The sequence below is a fragment of the Pyrus communis genome, chromosome 9 (assembly GCF_041283825.1).
Source record: "Pyrus communis isolate YQ-2024b chromosome 9, ASM4128382v1, whole genome shotgun sequence".
NCBI lineage: Eukaryota > Viridiplantae > Streptophyta > Magnoliopsida > Rosales > Rosaceae > Pyrus > Pyrus communis.
Window position 1 is genome coordinate 8,923,388 of NC_142573.1, and position 20,908 is coordinate 8,944,295.

General features: G+C 36.7%; 1 protein-coding gene across 1 annotated transcript in view; it reads left to right on the plus strand.

Moving 5' to 3' along the window:
• LOC137738779 (callose synthase 7-like) overlaps positions 1-20,908 on the plus strand; it is a 37,043-nt gene that overhangs the window by 10,486 nt on the left and 5,649 nt on the right. Inside the window, exons 2-28 of the mRNA XM_088700734.1 lie at positions 11,223-11,531; positions 12,514-12,614; positions 13,054-13,166; positions 13,251-13,338; positions 13,424-13,534; positions 13,649-13,804; positions 13,932-14,021; positions 14,142-14,233; positions 14,364-14,487; positions 14,855-14,989; positions 15,085-15,161; positions 15,240-15,327; positions 15,626-15,748; positions 16,732-16,849; positions 16,972-17,303; positions 17,430-17,482; positions 17,674-17,734; positions 18,784-18,865; positions 18,959-19,008; positions 19,123-19,209; positions 19,325-19,435; positions 19,650-19,744; positions 19,830-19,911; positions 19,997-20,160; positions 20,262-20,385; positions 20,513-20,616; positions 20,723-20,840. Of these exons, the coding sequence (XP_088556860.1) occupies positions 11,318-11,531; positions 12,514-12,614; positions 13,054-13,166; positions 13,251-13,338; positions 13,424-13,534; positions 13,649-13,804; positions 13,932-14,021; positions 14,142-14,233; positions 14,364-14,487; positions 14,855-14,989; positions 15,085-15,161; positions 15,240-15,327; positions 15,626-15,748; positions 16,732-16,849; positions 16,972-17,303; positions 17,430-17,482; positions 17,674-17,734; positions 18,784-18,865; positions 18,959-19,008; positions 19,123-19,209; positions 19,325-19,435; positions 19,650-19,744; positions 19,830-19,911; positions 19,997-20,160; positions 20,262-20,385; positions 20,513-20,616; positions 20,723-20,840 (3,093 nt within the window). The 5' untranslated portion in view covers positions 11,223-11,317. The remainder of the gene's footprint in view (positions 1-11,222; positions 11,532-12,513; positions 12,615-13,053; positions 13,167-13,250; positions 13,339-13,423; positions 13,535-13,648; positions 13,805-13,931; positions 14,022-14,141; positions 14,234-14,363; positions 14,488-14,854; positions 14,990-15,084; positions 15,162-15,239; positions 15,328-15,625; positions 15,749-16,731; positions 16,850-16,971; positions 17,304-17,429; positions 17,483-17,673; positions 17,735-18,783; positions 18,866-18,958; positions 19,009-19,122; positions 19,210-19,324; positions 19,436-19,649; positions 19,745-19,829; positions 19,912-19,996; positions 20,161-20,261; positions 20,386-20,512; positions 20,617-20,722; positions 20,841-20,908) is intronic.

Genomic DNA, 20,908 nt, shown 5'->3' on the forward strand with positions numbered 1-20,908 from the left:
CATCTAACAACGGTTTGGTAGGGTGTGGTCCATTTCTATAGTTGTTTGTCCAGTTGGTCAAGGTTATCCAACGGCTACTTTCTTTCTTTTTTTACTAGGGTATAAGCGCACATTTTATGTGCGAACAATTTCATTTTTCTTTTTGTTTTTTATTAAAGAGTGTGATTAGTTTTTAAATTTTTTTAAAAAAAGTACGAAACAATGATGATGAGATCTTTTAATAAAGACATATTTTTCTTAATATTACATAATTACTATTTTACCCTCTTTATGTAAATAATGTGTATCAAAAGTGAGGGTAAAATTAAAAAAAATAGGAATATGATTGTCATTTTGTCAAAATGTACAAAATTACTATTTTGCCCTCCTCATGTCAACATTGTGTATTTAAAAGTGAGGGGCAAAAAGTTGACAAGCCCTCTTCTCTTAATAATATAGAACATAGATAGATTAGAACTTAGAACTGTTCTTCGACCAACTGTTCAAAGAATATTTACCTGGATCCTATTGAGTGTTAAAATGCAGGGTCCACTTCATTATACATGCAAGGCTTGTTGACTTTTGTATAACTGAGTAGTTTGAAAAATCAACGATTAGATTTAATATATAAGAGTTTAATATATATTTGCAACAGTTAGGTCTTGTATAAAACTTGTAGCACTAAGTCATATGTATCATTGTAGTTTAGACTCTTAATTTTGTTTTGTTCTTGCCTACCTTTTCATTTTAACTCATCTCATTTTAGATTAAGAGGAATGGAAAAACACGTGAAATAGTATATGATCAAGTGACTTGTGTTTTCAGTACACGTAAAACCTTCTCCTTTACTAAGCTAAAAGGCTTTGCAAACTTGGAGAGCTTTTGCCACAATTGATAAGTTTTCCAATTTTCGTGTAAAGTTTTCTCATCAGTGCAACATAACATGTTAGATTGTGTCGATTGTGTTTTTTCACACCTTGTGCGGCAACCACTCTTGCAACAAACCGGAATATAATATTAAGAGAGTTTTTTTTTCCTCCCTAAAGTAAGCAAACCTGACAAGAACAAAGGAATTACTAGAACATGAGGCCGGTGTTTGTACAAGATCGCCACACTCCAAGCTTTCTTGCGTTTGAAACAACTAATTGACAACTTCTCCTTTAAACTTAATTTATAACTTTTCTTCGTCTTCTTCTTCGTATAATATTGGAACTTGATTATTTAGATTCTTAGCGTAAAGATGAAATCAGAGACACACATGAATGATGCATCCGAGATCTCATTTTACAGATACTATAAATATATATTAGATATTCTTGTACCAAATAGGCTATAGACCCTTCTTTTTGGGATTTGAATTCACTCCGGACCTTACTGTTTAGAGCCTAGAAATCAAACAATTTGTGCCACACATTTGTGTGGAAACGAAATTGGAGTCGTTGGTTTGTGTGAGGTGAGTCAACGAAATGAATTAATGGGAATTGTTAAATTCATTTTGTATGGCTCGAATTATTTGATCTTTAGACTCTGAACATTAAGGTCCGGAACGGATCCAAAACCTTCTTTTTCTAGTGTTAGGGGTTGTCCATGATGAGATGAGCACTTTGTGTGGAGGGTCGGTCAATATCCAGATAGACTACAGGAATAATATCTTGGAGGAGACAGCCTCATAATTTGGTAGCGACTTCAACCCTTCTTTTTCTATAAGGGATATCAAGGCTGCAGAGGAATCCTAGTTAGCTGTCTCCAACTGTTCTAAATGAGAGATGCCCTCGTGTAACTGGTGATGTTATATAGCAAATATTAATTGGATAATTAGGGAAATATTTGAGAACGTATTAAACATTTAATAAGTTAAGTAACCCAATAAGGCTATGCATTAGTTTCAAGAGATATTCTCTCGTTCTGTATGAAAAAACAAGTATCTAATTTCCATCCAAAAAGTAAACATTGTTATTCTCAATTCGTATGAAGTTTCAGATTTCAGAATCTCCTCAATTACTTGTAATTTGTTATACTTGGGGAAGTGAAACTGCGCGTTAAGAGAAAGCTTGAAACACTTCAGCGAAAATACATAAAAGGATTAAGATCTGAGGTGATAGGTGCTTAGGGGGTTATCGGAGTGGATGTAAACAAGATTGGTTGAATCACTATATCTAAATCGTTTGTATTCTTGTTTGTTTATTTGCTTGGTGGTAACCAACATTCAAGGTGTGTGATGGATCATCGAGCCCCTAAGAGCAACCCCGTTTCTAAAAAAATGCGCCAGCATTCAGCCCATTTAATCCACTCAGTAAATAGTGATAGACTCCAATGAACAGTAATAGGTCAAATGCATCTTCATCCCTACAAAATGCGCTTGCACCCAGCCCATTTAAAATATTATTAATTTTTTTTATAAAATAATAAATAAATAAATTGTTTTAATTTCGGATAGAATTTTTAACCAATCTCATCACGTCACGTGTCATTATCATAATAAAATTACATAAACTCATCAAATAAGCTTAAAAAAACACACTAAATAAAATTACATAAACTCATCAAATAAACTTAAATAAACTAAGAACTTTATTGTTCCACCACAAGATCCTTTTAATTATCTTGACCTTGTTGCAATCCCCATTGGTGCTCAATCAAGTCACTTTGACGGGTACATTGCCAGTATGGCTCTTGCAATGAAGTGTAACGCTCAGCGATCAAGTAAGAACTCAAGATTTGAAAACGATGAAGATAGATGTAGGGATGTAGGGTTTATATGGACAAAAAAAGAAAGGATGAGGTTCTTGGTATTTTTTTCACACAAAAAGTATATGGAAGCTTTAGTAGAAAGTGTTGAAAGTATTGAAATATGGTGTAAGGTGGAAGATGAGTGTGATGACCCATCCCAAATTAAAATATATTTTATCCCTGAACGCGTGAAAATGACGATTTTACCCTTGTGAGCGTTGTGATGTGAATGTATGTATATGGTTTAAATTATTGCCTCGTTGACAAAAAATTATTGATATTTGAGGTTACAAGGGTGTCGACGTGAGTTAGTGGCCGAGTTGGATTAATAGTGGAAATATTAGTAAGGAAGAGAGCAAATTGGGTTGGACCCAAATTGCATGAGCTTGGCCATGCAGCCCATTTAGGACTTAGGACAATTTAAAATGCCCAATTCCGTTGGACACACATACACACACGTGCAACCTTCTTCCCTTCTTTCTCTTTTTCTCGAAAATTCTTTCCGTCCGTACAACCAAGTCTTCAACCTTCAAACACCATCAAAACACCATAGATCGAACTTCTAAGGACTACCTTTGGATTCCTTGTAAGCCTACGAACCCAATCATACCAGTTGTTCAAAGAAAAGACGCCGGGAACTCAAGAACTCGCGAGCTCCGGCGGGGTACCCTGTTACTCCAACGTGATCGTGGATCTTTCACAGTATTTTAAAGTTCAAAAAGGGTCCTAAACATTTCTACTAGGATCCTAGGCTAGTTTTGGAGTGGTTAGAACGTCGAAACCCTTGGGTCTGTCAAGTTTCAAGTTTGGCCGGTTGTGTCGAGCTATTTTCCGACCTTTTTCAGTCGGTGTTAGGACTTCAAGGTGGTAAGATCATGTTCTACTCGTCTAGGGCTTCAATTTGATACAATTTTTATGAAATTTGGTTAAAAAATGGCAAAGATATTAAAGTTTAAAGTTTTTCCAAAAACCGGTGAGTGCAGCAATGGTCGGCGCCGGAATTTAGCAAACCATCGGAGAATACAAGGAATATTCTGTCAACTTTGACGAAATATACTAACGGCGTAAGGTAACATCATTAGTTTTTAGATGGTATATGCTGATATTTAACGAAATATTCCCTAACGTCGTTAGGGAATTCGTTCGTGTGCCAGGCACGTGCCCGCGTGTGGCCAGCGTGTGGGGTGCGTGGGACATCGGTAAATTATTCTAAAAATACGAGGATGCTCGGGGTGTTGAGTAGGCCACAATAGTATATTCAAACACCTCAATTGAGCAACGTATGAGAAGTTATTTCATAGTGATGGTTATGTGGTTAAAAGTAACATTAAAATAGTTGTTTCACATATAGGTGAGACGTTTCCAGAGAACAAGCGCAGCCAGGCGAGACTTGGGGGTTACGACCCGGCTACATACCAGTGATTGGGGCTTTTAAGTTACATATATATATATATATATATATATATATATATATATATATATATATATATATATAGACACACACACACACACACATATGCCTTATGTTTCCCAGAAATTGTTTAAATGGTTTTTACGTTTTAAATGCCATGTCGTATGCATTGCATATTAGAATATGCTTTATTATAGATGTGCATATTACTACTCGATGATGTGGACGCTCAGGTAAGCTTCAGGTGAGTATATAGCAATGGTTGTGATGGTAGTGTGTATGATTATGATGAGTTGCGTTCAATGATTTATATCCTACACCCCGGTATTAGTGCTCCGCTAGAGGGTAGGGCCTAGCCTTCACGTGATCGTTCATCTCGCACCATACGCTTACCTTGGATCCAAGGCAGGTGCTAGCCTATTGTACATACCACATTAGGTGGTTCCGACTCGTAGGTGACTTGTGATACTTCGCACAACCTTCACGTGATTGTAGCACTTGAGTGTACTTATTTACACCTAGCCTGTCGTACAGACCACATAGGTGGTTCCGACTCGTGTGTAGGATTTGATTTGATTGTTGAGTTATTAATTCAACCGTACAGGTCACATTAAGTGACTCCGGCTAATATGTCACTTTATATTAGTGCAATTCACCTGGCTTACTTATTCATGGTTGAAATGATTGTCATGGCATACACATGGTTTGGTTATTCTCGAGTATAGTTTTCATGTATGTTTACAATATTATTTTTTGGGAACTTATACGGGTTTTATAGTGAGGGGTTATTACATTTGAAAAGATAAATGGTTTTGAAAGTTTTGTTTTTGCCCACTCATACTTTCTGTTTTACGCCCCTCCAGGTTTTAGATAGAAGTTCGTGTTGGTGGCTCACGAGGACTTCACGACGATTCGAACAGACATCCACCAGTGTAGGGCTTCTTTTTTTAGATGTATAATTATTACTTAGTCTTCTGGATTGCACTTCGATACCTATGCTCTGGTTGTGTGTGTCTTTACTCTAATTATTTTCACTCGTACTTATAGGCTAGTCTAAGGTAAGATAACTAGTGATTTTTATTTATTAGCATTTTCATATCATTACCACTTCCGCACAGCGCACATGGTTACGTCACCCTCATGTGACGGCCAACATGCCTCGATTGAGGTCGGGGTGTGTCAATGAGGGTTTGGTATTTATAGGAGAATTTTTTTTTTTTTTTAATTTTTCTGTGTTTTTTTAACAACTTTTAATTAATTTTTTATAAATTTTAATTTAGGTAATTAATATGGACCGTTGGATTTGAAAAATATTCAAATCCAACAGCCTAGAAGTTGACACGTGGCCAATGGTCAAAATTTTGACCATTGTGCCTTTTTTTTTTTTTTAGGGGTAAAGCGTGGATCGTTGATTTGTGATTTGACGGTCTAGATCAAAATTCAAATTCAAATTTTTTTTTACCGTTGGAAATCCAATGGCCCAGGACCGACCACGTGGCCTTTCTATCGGTGCACTGAGTGCGCCTACGCAAACGGGCCCTGGCTCTGGATACTTGTAGGCGACGCTCGCCCAGTTGCGTGTGCTTCCCATGCGCCTAGCGCAAAAAAAATTTCAAACGGCCTCAGACGCCACGCTAGTGTCAGCATGGCAACAGATGGGCCGGTCAACAAGTCTGTCGATTCTGGGCTGGCTTGGGCTGGGGTGGAGCAGAAATGAGGGAGCCCGGTCCATTTTTTGGACTGGGTGCCGAGCTATCAAGCCCCAGTGGAGCTGCTCTCATAGTCTGGAAAGCTGCATCCTAACAGACCAGTAGACTTGAACCTTGTTCCTACATGACTCGGGATAGCTTGTTTTAGTTGACACCCCAAACTATCACACCTATCTTTAGTTGATGCTTGATGGTACGCTCACTTTGTAGGACTCGAATTAATTAGTAGCTGACTACCTAGTTTACACTGTAAATAATCGTTCTCATTCGATGTTGGATGTTGCACATCATATGTTTTCTTGTATCAAGCTAATTACTACACCAACGATCTCTACCTTGGTGAGACTCAAACCAAGGCAACCCATCTGTTACAACACTAGCACTTATTTTCAAGAATGGCATGGTCCCTGGAACTCCACCTCATCTGATAATTTATTGGCACTTACTTCCAAAAATGTGCTTGAATTGCCTTCAGGCCCTTGGTTATAGAGTCTTCTTGACCATGCGTCTTCCACATTGAACTTGTTTGCTTTTTTCCAAGCCGAACTCTGATAGCAATTATTATGTCACAAAGTCGGTAATTGTCGATTCACTATTAATCATGCACTAATAGCGTCTCAACTTAACCCATTTAAGTCCAATACTCTAAATGTGTGATGACTCATTGTGTGCATATAAGCAAATATTTTATATCAAACTCTCTTGACGCCATTAGTAGTAGGATCACATATTTTTAGAGTGTATATTAATGTGTTGTACTCCTTTGATGTGTGATGTTGCGCATCATTCTTTTGGCTTGTATCCAGCCAAACTACACCAACAGAATTTTCGAAAAAAAAAAAAAACTACACCAACAGAACAGATCATATATGGACACATTCGTAACAAGATTGTTTAGACCACTTGAAAACCCTTTTCTCCTCTTAATTTAGTTTAAGATAGTCATATTGTTTCTAGTAAGGGTTTTTAGTCAAAATGTACCCTGAGATTGTTTTGATCCCTAACAATGAAAATCGATAAAAGTCATCCTTGAGTTTGTCCACGTAAATCATTTTTGGTAGTGAAAAATCTGTCGACATCCTTATTAAGTGGAGGGGTTGGTTTAACAAAAGTACCCTTAAAGGTGGTCGAACGGTTGCTCACATGACAATTTAACGACGATAGTCATAGATTTTTTTACGAAAGGACCATTTACTGTGGACGAACTCATTGTTAGAGACCAAAGTGAGAAATTATGTCAATCTCAATAACTATGTTGGCTAAAAAGCCTTCTAATAATAAAAAAAAATACTCACTTGTCATGTAGACAAATAACAAAAAGATAAGCTTGACTATCCGTTTGGCAAATGAAATCTCTATGCAATATAAATCATTTCTGAAAAGCCACTCGTACGTAAGGAACACCTTCATGCGGTTCCTTCTGGGTTTTGGCAATTAACCAAATCAGTTCACCAGAACATCTCTAGAAAGCTGCAGGCACACAACAATCAGCAAGCCAATCATGCCAGAAAAATAGGTCATGTGCAATTTATAACTTGTACACCACCATGATCATTTGCACGGATTTACCATTAATAGCAAGTAATCAAATGTCTTTTCTTTTGGTTTTTTTTTCGATCATGTGGAAACAAGGTTTAGTGCTTGGTAACACCTTGGACGAGTAATTTTGAGTTTCAAGGGATAAGACGGGGGAGATAAAATCGTTCATCTAACTAATTTATCATATATCGTATTTGAGTATCCTAAGTACTGGTATGTGGGATTATTTGGATATGTCTGTGTGTTTTCTTTGAGAAGAGCTTGCTGTTCAAACAAGGGAAGAAATCATGTCCACTGGTTCAATATGAAATTTGTTGATGCACAAAATCAGTAACACTTTAGAACAACGTAAAGTGTCAAGTTTGTGATCGCTCGGTTGCTCCGGTTACCTAGTAAGGATAATATGTAAGAGATAGAGATAGGGAAACAAACACAAAATGTGTGTGGTTCATCCTAAGTTTGGCTACGTCCACGGGATAGAGGAGTTCTCATTAATTGTGAAGGGTTTACACAATACATATGTTCAAGCATAATCATCATTAGTGAGTTCTAATGATGAGTTTAAGTACAGTAATGGCATTCATCCTTAATTGTAGGATAATGATCTTCTTTTATAGTTGAGGAGAATCTTCGGCTTTCGTCAACTGTCGATGTGGGACTCCAAGAGCTTTATTCTAACGCTGACACGAGTCGTGATGTGATTAGCCTCCTGGGTAGAGAGAAACTCTTGTGCTTTGGCAGGGGTGCCTCTGCATGAATCCTTTAGTGGGTCCTTAAAGGTATGAAGTTGATAGGTATTTTGTAGTTTCAGGATTGGTCGAGTATGGTACAAACAAAATCCAATGACCAAATGACTGTGGGAAGAATTTCAAAGTTTGAATCCCCCCGCCCTTCCCTATTCATAAAAAGTATAACTATCAATGATTAATAAGTTTTGATTAGTAGATAAAATTACCTTCACAAACTTTATACAACATATTGGTGACACCTAACATTTCATAAGAAAATGTTGGAGAAAAAAAATAGTGTGTCAATCATATATACACAAGTATGACAATTTCAAAGATAAGTAGTTACTCAGATGGCGAAGAGAAAGAAATATGTAGGAATCTTTCGATCACATCATATGTAGGATACTTTTTACAAAAGAATTAGACTTTATGTATTTTAGTTTCACCTGATTCTACGCTGGTCTCACTCAATGCGAGAACTACTCTAATCAGTTAAACCTATTGAAGTTTCTCTTCTTGATAGTGAACAATCAATCGTTGTTGTAGCTAATGCGGATATGTTTTGTAGCATGTTCATTTGTTCACTTCACCACATGAGGAGCAACCGAACAAGTGGAAGAAGAACACACGGATAAGGAAACCTTTGGTGGGCAATTAGAACCATTAGCTGTCACATACACAATACATGACGACTATACGTACGTGGTCCAACAAGATCATATCTCATAAGCCTTTTTGGCCCAATAGAATTGCTTGCATGTCTCACAAATATCCTTTTGGCAGTATATCTCTTTGGAACACAGACGCCGCGTCCGCGACTGGTTAATAATATGTCAATATCCTTGAGATATTTACAAAGATTGACCTGAAATGTGTCATGTTTAGGTGTATTGACATTTTATCAATGAAAAGCTATTCAGTTAGTAGACATTCCATTGGTGAGGACAGAAGTCACTGAACAACAGCTAGTAGATGTTTTAACACACGCGGTGTTCGTAAAAGTGTTTCATGACTCACTTAACAAGTTGAGTTTAAGAGACATCTAAGTACTAACTTGAGGAAGAATATTAGAGTGAGTCAACATAGCATAGGGATTCAATATTGTTGGCGTGAGTCAATATACCATAGGGATTCAATATTGTTGGCGTGAGTCAATATACGATAGGAATTCAATATATGTTGGTCTTAATGAATGTACCTAAAATCGGGATTTAATGTTTCCGATAATTGGGATTAAATATACCGAATATCCTTGTACTTGTATATATATTTCCTCCTTGAGAGAAGAATATAACACCACAGTTGAAACCCAAAATTTATCCTGCTATGAGCACTTTTGCCAATAAATGCTTCCACCATGTTAAGTAATCCTCTGGTGATTCCTTGCCTCATTTACATGTAGATGCCTCCCAACTGGGTGTTTTTCACGATGTTTACATCGTAAATTTGTAATGTCTTGAGCTGTAAGCATATCCTTTACTGCCATTATTTGCTAGTAAATCTAAGAACAAGAATCCATGCTTTGTAGCCATGGAGGTAATGACTTTTCTTAACTAATGATGCTTCAGTTTCACAGACCTTTTGGTGTTTTTTTTTTTTTTTTTTTTTTTTTTTTTTTGGGGGGGGGGTTAAATTAAGAATATATTAATAAAGGCAAAGCTCAAAAAGAATAATAAAAGATAACAACATGAGGAAAACTCAAAGCACCAATAAGTAAAAGGGAAAACGTGAAAACCAAAGCCTAACCCGCGCAGGGGAAGACAACAAACAACTTTGAGCCTAAGGAGCAACAATATTCCAATTATGGAAGATCCCCGTGTTAATGGTGGAAGACTTAATTTTTAAAGTACAATCGACACCGAATCGTATTGGTGATGAATTGAAGAATTGTAGCAAGAGGTTTCTTATAGATGTTGAAGATGCGTTATTCCGCTCACACCAAATGACTAACTTTTGTTGGGAAACCTAACTAAAGGAATAGTTGAATTCTTGCAGAGGACACTTCAATGGTAAAAGCTCACCCTATGTATCCACTCCAAGGTTCAACCCCTATTCCCAATTGCTAAAAAGAAGATAAAAGAAAAGCATTAACAAACATCTAATCAACCAAAGTCACCTTTTTCATCCAAGTGTTTCGTTAACAACCAAAATCAAATCAAAATTCTATGTTAGTATTGTGATTAGTAAAAGAATTCATGCAAAGTTGTTCATGCAATGGAAAGATCATATAAAGTTACAGGTAAAAAATTACGTGTTCAAGAAATAAAAATTAGCTATTTAAAATTTTATCATAACCAGTTACTTGGTATGTGGAATTCAACTTACAATCATAGTAATAGCTATGTAATTGAATTATTGATATTATTATAATATAAACAATATCAAAAGTTTATAAATAAAAAAGTTGAAAGAAAGGGGCATTTTTACTATTTTGCACTTACTTAATTGAAATTTTATTTTCACTCATCAAAAGTTGAAAGAAAGGGGCATTTTTGACATTATAAATGTTTTAACAAATTTATTTGTTTATTTATCAATTTTTTTGAGTCAAACGATAGCGTAAGTAAGTTAGATCCTAAATTAAGCACCGATCGAATTCGAACGCAGACCATCATATAAAGGCACAACATATTTTCACTACTGTGGAAAAATGCCACTTGCCTTAACAAATTTATCTTCTCCTTTTATATACATGGAAATAAAAATACTAGAAAATTTTCCTGGATATTTTCTACGTGTCACCCTCCTGGCTTAGCTGTCCCCACCTTCTTTCTTCTTTACGGAGTCATGGTTCCCTTCCCGCCCTATTAACTTCCAGTACTATGCAAACTCCGCTGATTTCAAAAAGCAACCTCTCCGAAAAGCAGAAACACCCAGGAAAACAAAAGCACTTCCGGGCAGCTGATTGAAGATTTGTTTATCATAATCCTCCAATTCCAAAAGCAAAAGCACTTCAAAAAGCATCTGAAAACAAACAAAACCCAACCCTCGCAGCACCAATTCCTTTCTTGCTTCGAGAGCAAAATCCCACTTTGCTTTCCCTTTCCCCCCCTCCCTCCCAAAGTATCTCGCTCTTTGTCTCCCCCCCCCCCCCCTATATTTCTCTCTCTGAATAGCAAAAAGATGACATCTTTCCTTAATTCGCAACAACCCACATTGAAATCAGTGAGAGCTAAAACCGAGAGGAGGCTGCCGAGGATTGGCGGCGCTTTTCGGAAATGGCGAGCTCCAGCGGTACGAAGAACGAGTTCCGGGGGCCGTCTCGGTCATTGTCGAGGGCAATGACGAGAATGCCCACAAGGGTTTTGGAGTTGCCGAACGAGGACGAGTCGTTGGACAACATAACTGTTCCCTCGGGACTTCCCTCAATTGCTCCGGTTTTTCGAGTGGCGGATGAGATTGAGAAGGACAACCCTAGGGTTGCTTATCTCTGTATGTTATTGTTGCCCTCACTGTTATGTTTGTTTGCAATTAATACTGTTTGGAAACAATTGACAAGAAAAAGTTTGAATTTTTTTGTGTGCATAGTTTGGAACAAAATGTTAAACTGTTGAATTCGGTATTCATTATTTCCTCCATGTATGCTTTACCGTTCTTTACGAATGGCGATAATCCCATGTTAGTTGGTGAAAGGAGAAGGAGAGGGGAAGTATGGTTGGTAGACCGTAGGTGGAAGAGAAATCAAAGCCCTGTAAAGAAAATTTGGAATGTTAGCCACATAATATTTTTGATGGCATACTATTGTTCTTCTGCATACGATTTTCCACTGGTTCCATTCCTGATGACTTCTCCGAATGAAGGAAGAAGTCAGTGGGAAAGGGCCTGAGTAAATTAGTCGTAGGGTCAATCCATCCAGGAAGACCCCAGATTTGTATCCTGGTTGGTTCGCCTCAATCACCAGTCGGAAGCCCGGATAAAGAAGTGACTTGGTTGATAATTGGTATATGGGCATCATACAACTTAGTCGAACTAGAAAACTTGCATTTCAGTTAGATTTAACTATATTCTGGTGATGAAGTCCGTATAACTGGCATTTCTTGTTGGCTTGAAAATTTTCTCCAGTGTACATATACATGCCTCTTGTTGGAAGTTTTCTGTTGTTCTACTGTTTCTTTGTCCCTCAATAAAACGTTTTTCTCACTGTAGGTGCTATTTTGTTTCAAACGTGAATATATGGCAGAAAATCTTAATACGACTTTCATTTCCCATCAATAATATTTTTAATCTATATTTCCAATGCGGATAGAATCTTAATGTTCTTTGTGTCAAGTGTTCCTGCTTAGCTTGGTAAGTGAGCTTCATTGTTGCTTGTAATGTGCTTGGTGTGTATGTTTTGAGTACGGCAGAAAGCAATTTCTTGATGGCAGTGGCGGAATATGTTAGTCTCTTAGGTTGATATTTTTTGTGCATTCAGGCCGCTTCCATGGATTTGAGAAGGCACACAAGATGGATCCAACATCAAGTGGACGTGGTGTTCGACAGTTTAAGACACTTCTTTTGAACAAACTTGAAAAGGTAGACCCTTAAATTGTTAATGGTTTCTTGTATTATATTTTCTTTTTCGTGAAGATTGGTATGATCTTAGCACTTCATTTATATTTCTTGTTGGTGTGTGTATGAATAGTTAACTTGTGATTTCATCTGTACGTTAATGTGGCAAGATTTATTTTATTTCTTCTTTACCTCCTTTATCCTTTGTCTTCCATGATTAGAAGTTTCAAACTCAAGACCTCCTGCAATTAGAGCTCTGATTCCATTGTGGACAACGATTGGACCCAAAACTTTAAGCTGTTAGGAAATAAGGGAACAATTCATACCAGGCTACCATTTTAAAATAATCTTTTAAGGCTAATCCTAACACTAAAATATCATTACCAATATTTATGTTAGATGAAGTGCTTTTTGAAAATGAATTGAAGTGTCTTTATATTTCTTAAAATTCTATTCGTTGCAGGACGAAATAGTGACAAAACATCAGCTTGCTAGATCTGATCCACAAGAAATTCTGAAGTATTACCACCAATTCTATGAGAAAAATATCAAAGATGGAGAGTACACAAAGAAACCGTAAGGCTTGTCTTTGATTTTTGATATGCTTGATTAATTGGATAAATCGTTGTATCTTATACTTTTGGACACTAACTCTTGAAGGGAAGAGATGGCTAAGAATTGTCAGATTGCAACAGTACTGTATGATGTGCTCATGACAGTGGTACCTCAATTCCAAATAGACAAACAGGTTTGAGTTTTATGATTTGGGGATGCGCAAGTCCTTAACAGACAGTTTGATACAGAAGGTACTGAAAATAATTGTGTCGTTACAGACACTGAAGATGGCTGAAGATGTCAAGAAGAAAAGGGAGCAGTATGTCAACTATAACATTCTTCCGCTTTATAATGTTGGTGTTAAACCAGCAATTATGGAACTTCCCGAGGTTGTACATGCGCAGTATATGTGATTTCCATTCCTTTCTGATTTCGTTTCATGAAATATTATTTTTCTCTATTGCTTACTGCTTTATTGTCTAATTTTCACCTGAAAATATTAGATCAAAGCAGCGCTCCGTGCTCTACAAAATGTGAACGGTCTTCCAAGATTTCATGTTAAGCCCTCGAATCCTGATGACAAGTCAACAGTGCCTACAGAGAGGATAAAACCTGTCAATGATATACTCGATTGGCTTTCTTCTATTTTCGGGTTTCAGGTAACTTCTGCCCGAAATACCCATCTCTTTCATCTGACCTTGGTTCTTATATGCCCTAGGTCCAAAACTTTTATGGGTATGCTAACCTTAAGTTTCTTAATGGAAATTTCATTTTTGTGGTTTGAAGAAAGGAAATGTGGCGAATCAGAGGGAACACTTACTCTTGCTACTTGCCAACATGGACGTAAGACATAGAAATCTTGAAAATTTCACTGAGGTACATCTGTGTTCCTTTGAGATGCTTTGTGTTTATTTTTTGCTTTGAGTTTTACATGCTCCCATTTTTCTTGACTGTATTTTACGTGATGATTAAAGATTAACAGAAAGCTTATTGCAGTTGAAAAGTGCCACTATACAACAATTGAGCGAGAAAATTTTTAAGAATTATCGTTCCTGGTTTAACTATTTGCATCGTAAAACAAATATTAGGTGAGCGATCTAAATACCATCAATTATAACTTGATGCCTTAATTTGAATTCATATAGAGTTGTCACCTTTTCAGCACTACTAATTTTCATTTGGCATCTCTATCCCTCCCTCCTCCCCCAACTTTTTAAGGTTCCCTTCAGGTTATGACAGACAACAATTGGAACTTATTTACATTGCGCTCTATCTTCTCATATGGGGTGAAGCTTCAAATATTCGGTTCATGCCTGAATGCTTATGCTATATTTTCCATCAGGTATGTATGCTTTCTTTTCATATTAGCTTATCAAGATGAATGGTCTGGAGTGAATGGCCAAATCCTATAGTAGTTTTCATTATTTTCTTTGTTTCTTATTATAGCTAGCCTCCTGATAGCAAACTTGATTTTGAAACCAATTCCTCACCATTTATTACAACAGTAGAAGAACAAAATGAAAGTCCATAAGTACATACTAGCGAGTTGCAAGGTAAAACATAAAAATCTAATCTACGACATAAATATAATACTGTAAGATTGTAGAGAATCATGCTTGTTCTTAATACACAACTTTTTCAGAAGTTTCACTTTTACATGTCCTGAAACTTATAAGGTTTGTTAACACTTTTCTTCCATAATTGTTAAGATGGCCAAAGAGGTATATGGACTTTTATCTAGCAATGCTTATCCAGCTACTGGAGAAATATACCAAACAACAGCACGGGATGAAGAATCTTTTCTGAGGGATGTTGTAACTCCTATCTACCAGGTCTTGTACAAGGTAAGGATTGTATTCTACTGCCTGTATTTCTCCACAAGAAGCATTTTTATTACAATTTTGTAATTCAAAAGTTGAATCGCTTTTTTGTTGCAAAGGAAGCAAAGAGAAACAAAAATGGCAAGGCAAGTCATTCAAGATGGAGAAATTATGATGATCTAAATGAATACTTTTGGTTAGTACCTTTGATGGTAAATTTTTCTTTCGATCCATTCAGATATAAATAGCTGAAAGGCCTGTTTATTCCTTCTAGGTCTGACAGATGTTTTAGGCTAGGGTGGCCAATGGACCTTAAAGCAGACTTTTTTAGGCATTCAGATGGGATTCAACCAACAAATGAGGTACTTATCTTTGTTGAGGTTGTCTGTTTATAACTTTGGGTGGGGGATGGTCAACTTAGACATCTTCGGAAACATTTTATTTAATATCTCATTCCAATGTTTTATTCAGAAGAAACAAAGTTTACTAAAATTCCTCTTCTCTTATGAGTTGGACTTTTCTGCGTGCTACATGTGCACAGAAACATGTCCATAATGCACAATGTTTGCGTACATGAACATAATTTGTGTCTGCACATGCATAGGATTTTTTTTCCTTTTTCTTAATAAATTTGTATTCATCTGCATACATGTTTAATAGAGGCCAAATCAAGCTGCTGGTGGGAGGAGGAAACCTAAAACAAATTTTGTAGAAGTCCGAACATTTTGGCACCTCTACAGAAGTTTTGATCGAATGTGGATATTCTTGATATTGGCTTTCCAGGTAGTCTTAATTTATAATTATATGTTTATAGTTTGAGTAATGATTCCAAACTCCCTTAGAGTTCTCAAATACACAATCCTGATATACACTAAACTCCACGTCGTAAGTGTCTTTCAACAATGGTAAGAATCGACCTTTTGGTTGCTTTTCGATTTTCAGTATGATCTTACAAATAATGTACTCTCTTTCCTGCCCTCTCCTATCCATATCAACAAGATTGGAAAAACAAGCATATCTCTTTCCTGCCGTCTCCTATCCATATCAACAAGATTGGAAAAACAAGCATACACTTCCCTTGCATATGAATCACCCATATCAGCTGTGTATGCTGTTATAATACTATGATGTTGTCATTTTCCATGCCCACCTCAATTCATATCAGGCGAGTTGTTCAAGAACTAACATGACATAAGATGTCACTTTGATGATAGATTTTGTTTTGTTTAATTTTCAAAGCAATTTGGATTTTGAAGTCCTCTATGGAAGTGGACTTGAAACCAACAATATAGGAACACTATAGTCTATACTAAATAGAAAACAAAGTAAAAATTTCCTATCTATGCAAGCTTAAGTGGTGGTGATGGAATTTGAGAGCGATGGAAAAGATACGAATTTGTATTCTCTTTCTATATTCTGTTTTGTTTTGTGGGAGGAGGATTGGATGTGGTGGGTGGAAAACTGGCAGTGGCAGGCTGGGTAGGTGGTGGGGGAAGTTACAGGATTCAGAATGGAGGCAAAATAGGGTAATGCTTTGTTTAAGAAAAAAACTGTCATCTCTGCCGCTAAGAGTGTGTGGCATTTTTCTTTGGGGGAGCTTTTCCATTTGAATCAAAGTTGCTACTCCTGAACAAAAGTGAGGTTGATATGTTTCGTAGATAAAAAAGGATGTGTTTTTAAGATGAAAGGGAGATTGGAGAATTTCTTTTCTTTTAATTCTATACAATTCTTGTAAAGAATGTGCCTCACTATATTCTGATTTTTAGGCTATGCTTATTGTTGCATGGAGTCCTTCTGGTTCTCTGACTGCTTTCTTTGATGCGGATGTCTTCAGAAGTGTTTTAAGCATCTTCATCACTTGTGCTTTCCTCAACTTATTACAAGGTGGGTGTTCTTGGCATCTGTTTCCGTATAATGTGTACCGTTATATTCTGCTCTAATGGCATGCCATCTATTTACTGACTTTTCTGCTACACTTTCTTATCTTGTGTATATATGTTCTTCAGCCACTCTGGATATAATTCTTAGTTGGCATTGTTGGAAGAGCTTGAAATTCACACAAATACTACGATACCTCTTGAAATTTGCTGTAGCTGGTGTATGGGCTGTGGTTCTGCCTATTGGTTATTCTAGTTCTGTGCAGAGTCCTACAGGACTTCTAAAATTCTTCAGCAGTTGGGCTAGGGATTGGCGGAATCAATCATTTTATAATTATGCTGTTGCGCTCTATCTGCTTCCTAGTATATTGGCTGCTGTGCTATTTTTTCTTCCACCTTTACGGAGGCACCTAGAGCGCTCAAACTGGAGGATTGTCACTCTTTTTATGTGGTGGGCTCAGGCAAGCATGTCTTAAACAAATTTCTTGTTGCCTTGTGGTTGTAGATATATCTTTTTGCTCTGTTATTTTTGCTTGAGTTATGGATATTTGAATGATTTTTTTGGTGTGTTTCTGGCCATACTACAGCCAAAACTGTATATAGGAAGAGGGCTTCATGAGGATGTCTTTTCACTGCTGAAGTAAGTAAAAAGTATCTTCACTTTTATTATTTTTCTTCATCGTTTGACAGTGGGGTGTTGAATGTGAGTGGGAAAAGCTCTGAGGGGGTTCGCCATTTTGCTGCTTGTCTTTCCACTCATTACTTATTACTATTGATATTTGATTTCTGGTCCCCTTGTTCTGATTTTAACAGAATTACCTTTCTTTTCAGATATACACTGTTTTGGATCATGCTGCTAATCAGCAAGCTATCGTTCAGCTATTATGTGGAGGTGGTTTCTCTTCAATATTCTTCTTTCTGATCTTAAACCGTTTTTTTATTTTCCATTTCTTATTCATGGTCACATACATCCATAGCAGGCATTGGCATATACATTTAGGTTTTAGGTATTGTATGATTTAACCACACCCGCACATGTACAATCTGTTGTGTGTGCATAAACTCACTTAGCTCCTGAAATTAAAACTGAAGAGTTATGAAATTTGAGATGCATAGCAGCCTGAGTCCACAAATAAGTGGCCGAGCTAATTCTATAAGTTTCAATAACACGAAACAGAATTCCTTGACCACCACACACAGGCTCAACATAAGGGTGATAGTCCTTGAATCTCAAATGGTATATCACCATGTATAGAATTATGATCAGGATTACATATTTTCTTAATATTTTCCCAAATCAGTTATAGCCTGTAAGTCATATTTGAAGATTACCACATAATGTATAACCTAAAAAGTTAGAAGAAAGTAATAGATCCATTGAGAAAGGTACGATGAAATGTTAAGTTACCTGACTTTGTTCTCATTGGCCAGTGGAAAAGATTATTCTGGAAAACCAGAAGCAACATATTTAAAGAACATCACACGATTTCTAGTCTTAGCCAGCTCGAGTACTCAACTCCACTAGGCTGAACTCGTACTTCTAGAACTCAAATTTTATATTAATGTTGCTTCTTATTTTTTCTGCTACCTTTGTCTCCTAATGCCTTCCACCTAGAGATGAACAACAATAATTTTCTTTTTAAACTAGGAAACTTTACCCTGTCCAGTTGTGAAACATTAAGTGCTCATTTGTATGAATCGTAAGTGTATACATGGTAAATAGATGCCAAACTTCATTAACTTCCTGTTGACAAGTTGATGCCCAAATGCTGAATTCATGTATACCTGGTCCTAGAAATAGGGTATAACTACTCTCTTTCTTGGGGTGTGATCACTTTATTTTAGGGCCATGTTTCAGTTACTATAGAGCGTTTTTCCTTTCAGGATCCTTTGAACTCATATTTTTTTTATTACTAATCTGATTGTATATTACGATAACAGATACTGCCACTTGTTGCACCAACAAAAATAATAATGAAGATGCCTATAAGTAATTATCAATGGCATGAGTTCTTTCCAAATGGTAATATTTCAAACTTTGCCATACCGCTTTTACTTAAAATGTTTTTAGCTGTAGCCTGTGCTTACTACAAATTCACATTTGGAACTGCTGTAGTAACTCATAATATTGGCGTTGTTATTGCAATATGGGCTCCAATTGTCCTGGTAAGTGAACCGCTGAAGAAATTCTGTTCGAGTGAAAACTGTCATGTGATAAAATTTTCATTTCTTGTACATGCTTATGTAAATTATCACTTTTTAATGATTATTGGTGTATAGGTTTATTTTATGGATGCTCAAATATGGTATGCAATATTTTCTACTATCTTTGGTGGAATTCATGGAGCCTTCAGCCATTTGGGTGAGGTTGGTGGCAAAATTGTTCTCTCTGTTTTACATTTAACGTGTCTATATCTGTCTCAGGCTCTCAGCTAGTCTTGGTTTCTTCCCAATGAACCCTTTATAACTATTTGTCTCTCAGATACGGACCCTTGGGATGTTGAGGTCCAGGTTTGAGTCTGTGCCTTCTGCTTTCTGTAATCGTCTTATGCCGTCACAAATTGAGGATGCAAACGAGAAAGGACCATTGCTGGTACTAATTTAATCACTGTTTTCATATTGCTCCATATTACATGGAATTTAAGTTGGTTTTGCCCCTCATATATTTCATACCATACATAAATGATTTGCACACCACATACTGATGCAGGTAATTTGTTTGGTACTTCTTGTCAATGAAAAAAACATGACTTGAAATCTTTTTTCTTCCATGTCTTTGACTAAAAGTAGACACTTTGATGTGGCAGAATGAGGAACGCCAACGAAAGGACATTGCTAATTTCTCTCAGGTGTGGAATCAATTCATAACTTCAATGCGATGGGAAGACCTTATCAGCAATAGGTTAACTGCTTCTTGCTCTCTAATTTACCTTTCAACACAGTTTTGGCAAGTTGCTGATTATATCCATTCAAAATAAACCGTACAGAGATAGAGATCTGCTGCTTGTTCCATATTCGTCAAGTGATCTGTCTGTTGTCCAGTGGCCTCCTTTCTTGCTTGCTAGCAAGGTATATATTTTACATGCCTTCGTATGTTAATTTTATGTACAAACCCAATCAGTAACTCTTATTATTGTTTTTTTCACATGTGAAGATTCCGATAGCATTAGACATGGCAAAAGATTTTACGGGGAAGACAGATGAGGATTTATTTAAAAAGATCGAGAGTGATGATTACATGTACTCAGCGGTAATTGAATGCTATCAGACACTCACGGATATTATAAATGACCTTTTGGAAGATCAAGCAGATAAGATGTAAGTCAGAAGCATACCAGTTTGAAGGTCATAGATAACAAGAATCGGCTTGCACAATTTTATCCTCCCTATTATAAAGTATGTTTCATCTTACATAACAGGATTGTAAAGTGGATATGCTATGAAGTTGTCCGTAGTATAGACCAGAAAATATTTTTGACTAATTTCCGCATGAGTGGGCTGCCATTTCTTAGCGAGCGGTTGGAGAAATTTCTAAAGCTCTTGGTAACATACTTCCTTCGATGCCTTTCTAAAATTTTTAGTGCTGAGTTTCTCAGTAATAAACTGATAGTCTAGACAATGTAGACATTATACATTTCCTTTCTGAGTACTTAAGTTGGTGCGTTGGCAGCTAGTCGCAGATGAGAATGATGAAAATTCCATGCGTCAGATAATCAATGTCCTTCAAGATATCATGGAGATTATCACACAGGATGTTATGATCAACGGCCATGAGTGAGTTTTAAGAAATAAGTGCATTCTGGTGACAGAAAACTGTCATAACCACCAAATGGGCCTTTCCATCTCCTGTGCTTTTATGGTTTTGTTCTTCTCTGTGTAGAATACTGGAGGCAGCACATACAATTGATCCTCAAAATGTTGATCCTCAAAATGTCAAGAAGGAGCAAAGGTTTCAAAAGCTTAAGATTGACCACAGAGATAAGGGTTGGAGTGAGAAGGTAACCTTGGGAGACATTCTTTTGTTGTTGACATTAACTGATTATCTAAGATTTTTGGGTCTTACCAT